Below are 14,298 nucleotides of genomic sequence, written 5' to 3'. Positions count from 1 at the left end.
CACCTCTCCAGGCTCTTCTCAACCTGCTTCCTACACTCACCACTTATCACAATATCATCCGCAAACATCATAGTCCATGGAGACTCCTGTCTGATCTCGTCCGTCAACCTGTCCATCACTACTGCAAGTAGGAAAGGGCTCAGAGCCGATCCTTGCAACCCAACCTTCACCATGAACCAGTCTGTTGTTCCTACTATACACTTCACTGCTGTCACATTGTCAATATGCGGCTGCAGATTATTGGCTTCAGTACACGCTATAACTGAGAATGAAACATGACTGCCCCCTACGGGCAGGGGCGCCGTTAGGGGGGGTGCAGAGTATGCCAGGCATATGGGCCCAAGAGAACGCTAGGGGGCCCCACAATCATCAATTCAAATTTTTTTATTTTAAAAATTACATACACACATATATTTTAAATAATAACACTGTGGTGAAATAAAATTCCCTGTAAATAAAATAGGATGAAAATGTTTATTTATTTTTTGACTTTGAGAGAGTGTTTACTCATGAATAAAAATAAAAGCATGAGGTTTGTCTACAGCACAAGTTAAAATGTGTTTAGAAGCTCGTTGTGGTATTTAGTCGGTTGATTAATTAAAAAAATGTTTAATTAAAAAATTTAAATCATTTATATTCATTATATCATTTATATGGTAACATATGCAATAGCAAATTATTACATTTCTTTAACAATAAAAATTATTTAATTATTAATAATATAACATTGTATAACATTGTATATATATATGTGTGGGGGCCCAAAATTCTGTCTTGCATACCCCCCTTAAAACTGTTAATTGCGCCCCTGCCTACGGGTAGTGCCAGAGCTTCATTACGTGCCACGGTTTGCCACGGCAAGTCATGGGACCCATTTTCCTGTGACGGCATTCTTAATGGCCACACCTGTAAACATCTTACAGTCCACCGTGTACATCAATAATGGAGACCACAGACACCTTTTCCCCTTTGTTCTTCACCCTCCACCCTTTCAACTCCCAACACTGACATAAAGGTAGAGTGAGACAAATGTGAACAGACTCGCCATTGGGGGGGAAAAAAGTAATAAAGTAATAAAAACGAGTGAAGCAAATGATTGGATACAAGTTCAAATTGCTTCCTGTTAGTTTTGTATGGTTGAATTGTAATAAAACGTCTCTGGCATTGATTCATTTTCTGGTCCATCTAAAATCCAGAAACCTCTCCAGTGATCCATCAAGTTTAGCTTGTGATCCACTACAATGTCACTTGACCACAACAACCATAAAAGACACAAACCTGTTCCAGCATGACTGCGCCCCTGCAAACAAAGTGTGCTCCATGAAGGCCAAGGTTGGTGTAGAAGTTGAGTGACCTTACTATTTGGGATGAACTGCTCAACATTAGTTTTCCCAAATGCTTTTGTGATGGAATGAACATAAGTTCTCACAGATACACTGTATGGACAAAATAAATGGGACACTTGACCTTTCCTGCCATATGTGGTTCTTCTCCAAACTGTTAGCACAAAGCTGGAGGCACACAATTGTATTGGATGTCTTTCACTTGCACTTGGAAACCCAAACCTGTTCCAGCATGGCAATATGCACAAAGCCAGCTCCATAAAAATCTGGTTTACAGGGTTTGGAGAGGAAGATCTCCTGCTATAGAGCTCTGAACACTGACTGCACCCCAGACCTTCTCACCTTCACCTACATCAGTACCTGACTTTACTAACACCCTTTTGGCTGATGAACACAAATGTCCACAAGCGCACACCACAATCTAGTGGAACACGCTTTTTCACGTATTTGTACTGAAGTGCTTCCGTCCAGGGAAACTTTTACTTCACTACATTTCAAAGTCAAATATCTTACTTTTTACATTTTACGAAATCAGTCGTTCCTTTTTATTTGAGTGGATAAAACCTTTTTCATAATGGTGTAGGGAGTGAAGTTTTAAATTAGGGAGAGAGAGACAATTATAGCCATAATAAATCACAGTATTTTGGATACTTAAGTACATTTGAAGGCAAAATTTTTTTATGTTAGCTACTGTATCACATAATTTGTGTACTTCGTCCACCACTGGCAGACGGGACACAATCATGATGTCCAAACTGGTAATGACACAGTTTGGGCAGCACTCACACCATCATCATTCTTAAAAAAAAAAATGCTTTACAGCAAGCGCCTGTTGGGCACCACTGCACTTCTCCATTATATCTAATAGAGGGGCTTCTAAACGAGCTTCTGAACGATGATCGACGCTCCGGGGGTCGCCCACTCCTAGTTCAAAGTTCAAAATTTCGCATTTCCCTGCACATCCTGCACTTTAATACATAAGTGTTCTGCCTTCATAAAGGCACGCAATCAAATAGTTAACCCTCTTAAAAAACAGATGGGGGAAAAAAAAAAAAAAAAGGTATATATGATATTTCTTTCCAGTTTCATCTCTGATTCCAGGAGTGGAACCTGATGTGGTCTTCTGCTACCCGATGTGTAGCTCATCCACCTCAAGGTTGTATGTTGGGGGGTATTTTTATTCCATCACCCTGCTTGTAAAGGCTTATTGAGTTCCTGTATCCTTCCGGTCAGCTTAAACCAGTCTTGCTAGTCTTCTCTTTCATAAACCAGGTGTGTCTACCTGAACTGCTGCTTACTGAATGCATTTTTTATTTATATGCATTTCACACTATTCTTTGTAAAGAGTGTTGTGGGTGAAAGGAATCGCAGACGTTTTAATATACTCGACCCAATCCATTGTGTGTTTTATTGTGGATTTTGTAATTAACCCTACTGAAGGTTATGTTTGTCCTGAATGCTTCTACTTTAGTAAACACTCGCAGCTTGTCTAAAAAGGTGACTGATCAGGAAAAACACGAAAAGAAATTTATCATGAACAATAAACACAGGATGGAGACACTAAGAATCATACACTTGTATGACAATGATTGCATTTAAGAAACAAAAAAAAAAAGCCCATAATAACAGCTTTGTTATCTAAAACCCATAACAGCTCATTCATTAAAGTAATGCACTTAAATGAATACAATCATAAAAAACAACTAAAAGCTCTCTTAGGTAAACAAAAAATGATTTTGCACCAGTCTATACAATATCACTCACTCCTTTTCTAACTCTCCTCGTCGTCAGCTGCTGCATAGATGGTCTGATTGCGCCGTTTGATCTTTGGGGTGCTGCCTGTAGGGGTTAATGCTCCCTTGGTTTCTCCACTATGGCGCTTAGGGACTCTCGCTGGTGCTGTGGCGCCCTCTTCTTCTGAGCTTGTATGCGAGAAACATGGTGCAGAAGGCGGAGGACATCTGAGAGGCATATCTAAGGGCTCGTCCGTCTCGGATGTGTTGCGAGGAGCTGGTAAAACGAGTCTGCCCACAGCGTCTCGCTGGGGGCTGCTGTCCCGATCACTGTCCTGGGCTCCTAATGGAGCCTCGGGAACCACTGCATCCGTCCCGGTCTTCTGTACCTCTCCTCCATCCTTCTCCTCCTCCTCCTCTTCCCCCCCCTTCTCCCACTCATCCTCGAGGGTGATCTCATCAGGGTTGTAGGAGTTTGAGAGCATCGAGGTGTCAGTGGGGTACTCGCTGGTTTCGTCTGTGCTACCCGAGCTCTGGTTGTCCTCGTCGTCCTCGTCTTCTCCTTCCTCTCTGCAGGATGTAGAGATCTGCGCACTCTGGCCTGCCAGGGCGTAGATGTCGACGAGGCCCAGGGTGGCACACAGCTCAGTGGTTTGGGGGTTGGTGCAGTAGGCCGGAGGGGCGTGGTGCTGAGGGCGGGAAGGGTCATAAGCGGGAACGGTTGGACTGAAGTTCTCAGGGATGCTGAGATCACCATTTAAAGCACTCACTATCTCCAACATGGCTTCCTCTGATACACTGTAGTCCCAACTGAAAGAAGAGCACAATGAGGTCAGCTGAGGACTCACTTTGACGTGTACAGAAGACTAGAGGCAGCGGTGTACAATAGAGGTCGAGCTGAGCTGAATCGCCAAAGTTCTCTTTCTCTGTCCGACCAGAGCCAAAGGTGCGGAACACACCGGAAAACCGACACTCAAAAACCACCTCCCTGTCGGCCGACCATCAGCTTGGCCTGTCCTGGGTTAAAGTTCTTATCCTTTGTTCTTAAACTAGCCTTATACATTTCAACAGCTACATTTTCGAGGTGGTCTCAGTGTGGACAGAAGACCAAAAACGGGGAGAAGAATATCGGTTTGCAAATGAAAACTTGTGTGAACATGGCTGTAGGCTACAGGTAGGCACACGTATCTAAACCTGGTGCACTGATTAAAGAGGCTTGTGTTGTTCAATAAATCTTTAATTGAAGCAAATTTCTGCATCACATTTTATTAATTAAAGGTTAGATATAATTCGATGAAGGGGGGAAATCGGGCCAAAAAATTCTCTATCATACATTGGCTGCCCTGATTCCTAAATATATGCATCGGCCCGAGAAAAACACATCGGTTGACCTCTAGTGTATAATATCTATACATGTATGAAGAACAGGGTTTGGCTTGTGCTAGACATGTGACTTGAACGTATACTTGGTTTACCCAGAGCAAGTACACGTATAAAATCCTATGTAATTTGTGGCATTAGGTGGTGTTTAAGTGCCAGATTGTGAAATGAGGGTGGAGTCCGGAGCGTGAATAGCAAGAGTGAACCTTAGCAGGCAAGGATATCACAATCATTGTCTTCATTATACAAATTTCACTGCAACAAACCACGTTTATACATTCTGTGAGCCTCGGTGCGATACGAAAACTCAAACTGTTCTCGCAGTGTGCTGCAACACCAGGTAGTGCATATGTGTGGAAAAGCCTTACCGAGAGTGAAGGCCGTTATTCTCAGGCGGGTGCCAGATGTTTGGTGACGGTTTCTGAAGGCGAGTGGTGGCCTTCAAGATAGCTAACCACTCAGGATCATACTCCAGCTGTTCAGAGGAGCCGGGTCTATCTGCGATCTCCACCACCTACAACGTTAAAACGTATTCATTAGCTAATAGTCCACCTTACCCACACGTACATGGCATAATTGGCATGGAATTCGCTCCGCTTAGAATAATCAGGGTTCCTACACACGTTTCATTGCAAAATTCGATACTTTTCCAGACTCAAATCTGCTGAATTTTTTACTTCTGAAATAATTATTTCAAATTCCTGCTATAACATGCGTTGCGTTACAATCTCTGATGTATGTCGGAGTCTCAATCTCGGATGTTTTTCATGAGTTTGGTCACACGGTCACGGGGTGCTACACTGTCATGGCAACTGCTGCCGCACAACGTAACAACCAATCACAGCTGTGCAGATCCAGTCTAACACAGAGAGAAAAAACAGCTTTTGGCCATGTCCACACTGTTACGTTTTAACCTGAAAACACACGTTTTTCTGTTTTTGCCTTCCGTCCACACTGAACACAGCATTTTTAGTCAATTAAAAATTAAAAAATGCTGTTTTCGTGCGGATGGTGAAAAGGGAGTCTTTCCACATTTTTTGTCACTGTAACGAAACTTCAAAGAGTAAATGAACGGCAGGGGAAAATGACGCAGGTTGAAGTGTCTTACGTTTTGCTTGTGTGCAGAACGTTTTTCTTTTTATATGTTAGAAAACCGAATAGTGTAATAGTATGGAAACTACTTTTTTCAACAGAATTTTTATGTAGGTAAATGATGTGTATTTATCCCTGATGAGCAAGCCTGGGGCGAGTGTGGCAAGGAAAAACCCCCTTAGATGGTATAAGGAAGAAGAGACCTTGAGAGGAACCAGACCCATCAGTCTATACTTTTTTAAAATGCATAGAAACCCTGTAACTGTATAATACCATGTAGTGGAGATACAGTGTTACTGCCTTAGCATTCTACCTGAAGAAAGTCTCTGTAAGGAAGACACTTGTCCAGAGAGAGGAATCTGGTCGTCTTAGGAGCAGCATTACCCTTCGCCTATGAACATAGAAACAAAATATCTTGGGTCAGATATTACAGTGAAACTCCATCACATTAGGAAAGGTAAGATTCACCTAATACATTGAATACAAGTTCTCTTTGGTATTACGATGCATAATTTTTCACATATTTGAATCATTAAAAAACGATTAATTCATATATAATTATTAGTATTAGCGCTATACTTTTATTTTTTCAAAAATGACCAATAATTTGTGACCAATATTTCATATGTAGATTGATTTCTCTTCGTTAAACGGTTTCTCAAGCGCATTCTCTCAGCACCTCTACTGCTATGTGAATATGACGTATCGCAACACGCAAAAAGACCGAGGCGTGTCCTGAGAGTCACGTGGAATATAGATTAACATTGCAGAGGTAGAGCTGCATCTTCCTGGAGATAGAGAGACCAGCTTCGAGCTTCCGGCACCTCCACGAGTGGCAGCCTTTTCCAGCGGCTCTGTGTGAGCCTTGCTCTTTCTTGAGCTGTTTGTGTTTTTTGTGCTATCGTTGCATCCGATTTCCATCTATCCTATGGATATGGATTTTCACAAGATGAAACAGGTTTATTCGAGAGGTGGTGTAATCCTGGGCATGTGAGCATAAAAATCTCCAACTGCTGCAGGGACACTGAACTTCTGGCTATATGTGAGTGTTTGGACACAGCATTGTTCTCCTTCAGCCTCGCTACAAACCAAGCGTGAGGAGACTACCCACAACCACACACTCATTCAGAAAGTGGTCTCCTAATGCAGAGCAGACTTTGGTTGTGGAGCGCACAACCGACTACACCAACTTCTGTATGGATGTTATTGTTCTGGTAAGAACTGTACCCTGCTATGCAACAGATTGAGTTTTTTAGCTGGGAGACCCTCTACAGCGCATCTTTAACCTGAGTCTGGAACAGGAGTCCATCGGCTGTGGAAATCATCCTGTATCATCCCAGTTCTGAAGAAACCATGCGCTGGAGTGTTGAATGACTTCAGGCCAGTCGCCCTGACGTCATTCAGCTCTCCAGCGCAAGGTAGTCCCTAACAGGCAGTCCTCAGTACATCAGTACCTCAGTACAGTAGATCTGACACAGTGGTCAGCAGAACGGGAGTGTTTGCAAGAGACTGTGCTCTCTCCCGTCCTGTTCACCCTGTACACGTCAGACTTTTTTTTTTTTTTTATAACTCAGACTCCTGCCACGTGCAAATGTTTGTGGATGACACTGCTATAGTGGGCTGCATCAGGAGGGGACAGGAGGAGAAGTACAGGACACTGATCCAGGACTTTGTTGCATGGTATGACTTCAACCACCTGGACTGCTGACACGGGCGCTATGTGCAGGAGAGGACAGCGCCGGCTGTACTTCCTCAGAAAGCTGGCATCCTTCAACATCTGCAAAAAGCTGCTGCAGATGTTCTATCAGGGGCTGAGCAGGATTCTGTCAATCATGGACAATCCACTGCACAGCATCATCTCCAGGCAGAGGTGACAGAGAGGGCTCCTGTCACTGCTCTGCTCCACTGACAGACTGAGAAAGTTCTTCCTCCCCATCCCATGCGACTCTTTCAGTCACTGCTGACATTCCTCACTGTTCTGAACTGTAACACACACTGTACACTATGCACCTTAACATCCGGGTTCACACAGGACCTGTTAAAACGCTGTTTTTGCACAGGACTTCTTATACTTTAACTAAAGTTTATTACCTTTACATTAGTTATTTATTGCAGAAGTTTGTGGATGCTACTGGAATTTGTTGAATTTGGGGGTGGTAGCATCATGCTTTGGGGGTGTTTTTCTGCACATGGGACAGGGCGACTGCACTGTATTAGGGAGAGGATGACCGGGGCCATGTATTGCGAGATTTTGGGGAACAACCTCCTTCCCACAGTTAGAGCATTGAAGATGGGTCGAGGCTGGGTCTTCCAACATGACAATGACCCGAAGCACACAGCCAGGATAACCAAGGAGTGGCTCTGTAAGAAGCATATCAAGGTTCTGGCGTGGCCTAGCCAGTCTCCAGACCTAAACCCAATAGAGAATCTTTGGAGGGAGCTCAAACTCCGCGTTTCTCAGCAACAGGCCAGAAACCTGACTGATCTAGAGAAGATTTGTGTGGAGGAGTGGGCCAAAATCCCTCCTGCAGTGTGTGCAAACCTGGTGAAAAACTACAGGAAACGTTTGACCTCTGTAATTGCAAACAAAGGCTACTGTACCAAATATTAACATTGACTTTCTCAGGTGTTCAAATACTTATTTGCAGCTGTATCATACAAATAAATAGTTAAAAAAAAATCATACTTCTGATCATACAACTGATTTCTGGATTTTTTTTTTTAGATTATGTCTCTCACAGTGGACATGCACCTACGATGACAATTTCAGACCCCTCCATGATTTCTAAGTGGGAGAACTTGCAAAATAGTTGGGTGTTCAAAAACTTATTTTCCTCACTGTATGTATGTATGTATCACAGGGAAAGAAGAGGTGGGTAGGAGCCCTTGTTTTGACCCCCGAGTTAAAACTTCTTATAATGATGAATTTATACCTCGTGCTGCATCATTGCAGCGAATTTGACGTGCAGATGTGCAGAGAACCAGTAGGAGGGCTGTAAGTGATCGAGGAGCTCGGCGGCGGCCGGACTGCCCAGTGTGCCCGACTCCACCTCCTCACGCAGGAACTTCTTCTTCCTCAGTAACTGCTCTGTGCTTCCATAGTGGTAGATGCCTCGTGGCCAGTCGTGCGTCATGAACACATCTATGGGCATGCGGACCTGACAACAGGACAGGAGGGGAAAAAAAACAAACAAAAAAACCCCCAAAAAACTTAGATTACAAATATTTCACACATACAATAAGCATATAAATATAAATAATAAACATGCAATAATTATGTGCTGCGATTACGTTTGCAGTTACTGATCTCTCCTCCACAATGTCTCTTGTGACTGCAGGATGGAACAGTGATTATACTACTATATACAACAGGTACTAAATGTGAGGAACTACATGTGAGGTTCGATCAGGAAGTAAATGTGAGGAAATAAAAGTGAGGTTGGAACAGGATCTAAACGTGAGGTTCGATCTGGAAATAAACGTGAGGTTCGATCTGGAAATAAACGTGAGGAACTAATAGTTAGGAACTTAACGTGAGGTTTGTTTAGGAACTAAATGTGAGGAACTAAAAGTGAGGTTGGAACAGGATCTAAACGTGAGGTTCGATCTGGAACGTAACGTGAGAAACTAATAGTGAGGAACTAAACGTAAGGTTCAATCTGGAATGAAACGTGAGGAACTAATAGTGAGGAACTAAATGTGAGGTTCGGTCTGGAACGAAATGCGAGTTTCTAACAGGAACTGAACGTTCAGGTAACTGGGAGTTATTCCTTACACACATTGTGAATACATTGAGGGGAAAACTGGGATAAAAAGAAGAACCTTTAACATCGTTCTGCATCACTGTGTTTTTCAATTAACTACATAATCACTACATTCGCTTGTGCTAGTATGAGGATGTATTCTGAGCGCTTCTCTAATGTGAATGTGTTTATTAACATAAATGTGCCCCAGTAACACTCTTAATATTGTGTGAAAGCTTCGAGTGCCATCTATTCGAGTCACACTACACTATTTATACGTGTTGATTATTTCCCCATCACAGTCTCCACACTCGCTGTTTATAATTCCTGTGGGAAGGCGTGTTACCTGTTTAAGCTTAAAGACGTCGCTGTTTCGGATGTGGTAGACGCTGCGCAGGGTTTCTTGGCTGTATGGTGGAAACTCATAGTGCCCTGGAAACAGATATTATATTCAACTCTAACAGCTACGTTGTGGGATTGAAAAGGGTCATACAGCTGGAGCATGTGTGTTACCTTTTCGGTAATCGTGCGTTTTGAAAATCCCGGAAAGGCCACCGATCCGTATACCTCTGTAGCGCACGACGCCGGCATAACCTGCAGGAAGTGAAACGGTGTAGTGTTGTTAAAAAAAAGGGTATGGAGCTCATAAATTACAGATTCCATTCATATTAACAGTCTCATGAAATTCTATATACAGAAACCCAACAGTGTCCCGACGAATCATAGAATAGACTTATTCCTATAAAATCTTTTACTTGTTTGTACTGAGAATGTCGGTTTAGCCAGACAGTGTTTGTTTTGAACAAAGTGAATGGTATTCATTACTGTTCTAAAGTAGCTTTTTCACGTATCTGTACTTTACTGAGGTATTTACATCTGGGGAGACTTTTACTTCACTACATATCAAAGTCAAATATCACTTTTTACTCAGCTACATTCAGACGTTCCTTTTTATTTACGAGGATAAAAACTTAACCGGTCAATCGCGCAGCAATCCACCAATCAGGGTCGAGCGTGCGCTCTGTTTTAAACTTGTTTTAACTGGCGCTTGGTGGAATCTACTCACACTAACATACAGTTCAGCATCAGTTCAACAGCAAGCAGAACATTTACAGAGGAATAAATGATGAAGAAACTCCTGATTCGAACTCGACACAACACCTGTGGCCTTGTTTGCAAATTTTAGTTTTGAAGTAGTTGAAAAGAAGGTTTTGGGCTCATGATAATTTGAATAAATTCAATCAGTGTTTGACTCATTATTATCATTCTATTAATAGATTTGTATGTTAAAAGTAACAGAGTCTTTTCACATAAACTGAGTTGATTAAGGAAGAGTCTTGTGATAAAAATTATATACATTATAGCCACAATAAATCATACACAATTGCAAAACAAACACAATAAATGATTCATAGTCCAGTGCTGAGTTCAGGCGATACCTGGTTCCAGCAGAACCCAGAGTCAAAGTGTGGTGCTGCTACACAAACTGTATAAAATGCTATCAGGCCTGGCAATATAATATGGTGGAATATCACCTCCAGACAATTGTTCTATCCCACGTCATGCTTCGGCTCTGGAAAAGTAACGATTTATAATTTATAAGAAAAATGTCCTTCTACAATCTGGTTCCCCGCTTTTTTTTTCCTCCTCATGACTTTTCAGGGAGTTTTCCCTTGCCACTGTTGCCTCTGCCTGTCTAACTGAGGATCTATAATACATTTACATATGTAAAAGATTTTTCATTTTTCTCATCATCTAGAAACACAGACAAGAAGCAACACGCACAAATGTTACCCAGAATGTCTTACCCAAATAGTATATGTTCGGAGCCACCCAGCCGCCATACGGAAGCTCTTGCAGATGGTTCGAAGCTTCATGGTTGCCACCGATGAAGATGGTCAGGACCGGCGCTTTCTTCTCCCCTGAATAATACCTTCCACCAGCCAGTGCACATCAGGAACTAAACAGGAACTAAACAGGAACTAAACAGGAACTAAACAGGAACTAAACCTGAGGCATAAACAGGAACTAAACGTAAGGCTTAAACAGGAACTAAATGTGAGGCTTAAACAGGAACTGAACGTGAGGTTTAAACAGGAACTGAACGTGAGGTTTAAACAGGAACTAAACCAAAGATCTATGCATGAGAGGTTTAAACATAACCTAAACGTGAGGCTTAAACAGGAACTAAACCTGAGGTTTAAACAGGAACTAAACAGGAACTAAACAGGAACTAAACGTGAGGCTTAAACAGGAACTAAACCTGAGGCTTAAACAGGAACTAAACCTGAGGTTTAAACAGGAACTAAATGTGAGGCTTAAACAGGAACTAAACCTGAGGCATAAACAGGAACTAAACGTAAGGCTTAAACAGGAACTAAACCAAAGATCTAAGTGTGAGAGGCTTAAACAGGAACTGAACGTGAGGTTTAAACAGGAACTAAACGTAAGGCTTAAACAGGAACTAAACAGGAACTAAACCTGAGGCATAAACAGGAACTAAACGTGAGGCTTAAACAGGAACTGAACGTGAGGTTTAAACAGGAACTGAACGTGAGGTTTAAACAGGAACTGAACGTGAGGTTTAAACAGGAACTAAACCTGAGGCATAAACAGGAACTAAACCTGAGGTTTAAACAGGAACTAAACCTGAGGCATAAACAGGAACTAAACCTGAGGCATAAACAGGAACTAAACCAAAGATCTATGCATGAGAGGTTTAAACATAACCTAAACGTGAGGCTTAAACAGGAACTAAACCTGAGGTTTAAACAGGAACTGAACGTGAGGTTTAAACAGGAACTAAACAGGAACTAAACCAAAGATCTAAGTGTGAGAGGCTTAAACAGGAACTAAATGTGAGGCTTAAACAGGAACTAAACGTGAGGCTTAAACAGGAACTAAACCTGAGGCTTAAACAGGAACTAAACCTGAGGCATAAACAGGAACTAAACCTGAGGTTTAAACAGGAACTAAACCAAAGATCTATGCATGAGAGGTTTAAACATAACCTAAACGTGAGGCTTAAACAGGAACTAAATGTGAGGCTTAAACAGGAACTAAATGTGAGGCTTAAACAGGAACTAAATGTGAGGCTTAAACAGGAACTAAACAGGAACTAAATGTGAGGCTTAAACAGGAACTAAACCAAAGATCTATGCATGAGAGGTTTAAACATAACCTAAACGTGAGGCTTAAACAGGAACTAAACCTGAGGTTTAAACAGGAACTGAACGTGAGGTTTAAACAGGAACTAAACCTGAGGTTTAAACAGGAACTAAACCTGAGGCATAAACAGGAACTAAACCTGAGGTTTAAACAGGAACTAAACAGGAACTAAACAGGAACTAAACAGGAACTAAACAGGAACTAAACAGGAACTAAACAGGAACTAAACCTGAGGCATAAACAGGAACTAAACGTAAGGCTTAAACAGGAACTAAACCAAAGATCTATGCATGAGAGGTTTAAACATAACCTAAACGTGAGGCTTAAACAGGAACTAAACCAAAGATCTATGCATGAGAGGTTTAAACATAACCTAAACGTGAGGCTTAAACAGGAACTAAACCTGAGGCATAAACAGGAACTAAACCAAAGATCTATGCATGAGAGGTTTAAACATAACCTAAACGTGAGGCTTAAACAGGAACTAAACCTGAGGCTTAAACAGGAACTAAACCTGAGGTTTAAACAGGAACTAAATGTGAGGCTTAAACAGGAACTAAACCTGAGGCATAAACAGGAACTAAACCTGAGGCTTAAACAGGAACTAAACCAAAGATCTAAGTGTGAGAGGCTTAAACAGGAACTAAATGTGAGGCTTAAACAGGAACTAAATGTGAGGCTTAAACAGGAACTAAACAGGAACTAAACCTGAGGCATAAACAGGAACTAAACGTGAGGCTTAAACAGGAACTAAACCTGAGGTTTAAACAGGAACTGAACGTGAGGTTTAAACAGGAACTGAACGTGAGGTTTAAACAGGAACTAAACCTGAGGCATAAACAGGAACTAAACCTGAGGTTTAAACAGGAACTAAACCTGAGGCATAAACAGGAACTAAACCTGAGGCATAAACAGGAACTAAACCAAAGATCTATGCATGAGAGGTTTAAACATAACCTAAACGTGAGGCTTAAACAGGAACTAAACCTGAGGTTTAAACAGGAACTGAACGTGAGGTTTAAACAGGAACTAAACAGGAACTAAACCAAAGATCTAAGTGTGAGAGGCTTAAACAGGAACTAAATGTGAGGCTTAAACAGGAACTAAACGTAAGGCTTAAACAGGAACTAAACCTGAGGCTTAAACAGGAACTAAACGTAAGGCTTAAACAGGAACTAAACGTGAGGCTTAAACAGGAACTAAACGTGAGGTGTAAAATAAATAAACATGGGGAACTAAATGTGAGGTTCGTATAGGAACTAAAGGTAAGATTCTAAGAGGAACTAAGATTGAGGTGTAAACAAACGTGAGGTTCGAACAGAAACTGAACGTGAGGAACAAAATGTGAGGTTCGAGCAGGTGAGGTGTAAATAATATTCAGGTTTATTTGTTTGTTTTTCTGATGAAGTGGCTGAAGATCCTCTTAGATCTTTGGTCTCCCTCCATCAGGAACCCACCACCCCAGTAGAACTAAGATGAGCACTAATTCTGCAGCCTATCTAGTGCACTATAAAACCCTCAGAGAGACATTTGGAAGGCGGCTAGTTCCCAGAGCACGCATGCTAACATACTACATCACTAACCGTTATATCCTCTTTAAACCACAACGATTCCATTTTGTGTAAATTGTGTGCATACACAAACATTGCATTGTAAAATAAATAACTTTATATTGACCTACCTGCGTGTTATACCCTACACAAAAATTCGCTTATTTTTTTCCCCCTAATAGCAGCGCTTAGCATAAGACCTGGACCTCCTTACTGAGAGTGCAACGCGCATGCGCGACAGGTTCACGCATTTGCCTGGGTATATGCATTTTGGCAATTTGGAGACGCA

At 41.8% G+C, this 14,298-nt stretch overlaps 1 protein-coding gene across 1 annotated transcript; it reads right to left on the bottom strand.

Annotated features, from left to right (window-relative positions):
* Positions 1-2,717: 2,717 nt before the first annotated feature.
* Positions 2,718-11,244, bottom strand: dbr1 (debranching RNA lariats 1; the record flags this gene model as incomplete). The annotated part of the gene is made up of 7 exons (XM_046846002.1): positions 2,718-3,886; positions 4,825-4,970; positions 5,862-5,939; positions 8,482-8,706; positions 9,638-9,723; positions 9,805-9,885; positions 11,100-11,244. Coding segments are annotated over 7 exons (1,533 nt in total), but the record flags the coding sequence as incomplete, so codon positions are not given.
* Positions 11,245-14,298: the final 3,054 nt, after the last annotated feature.

Source organism: Silurus meridionalis, chromosome 3 (assembly GCF_014805685.1).
Source record: "Silurus meridionalis isolate SWU-2019-XX chromosome 3, ASM1480568v1, whole genome shotgun sequence".
NCBI classification, from domain to species: Eukaryota; Metazoa; Chordata; class Actinopteri; order Siluriformes; family Siluridae; genus Silurus; species Silurus meridionalis.
This window is presented reverse-complemented; position numbering and strand designations above follow the sequence as displayed.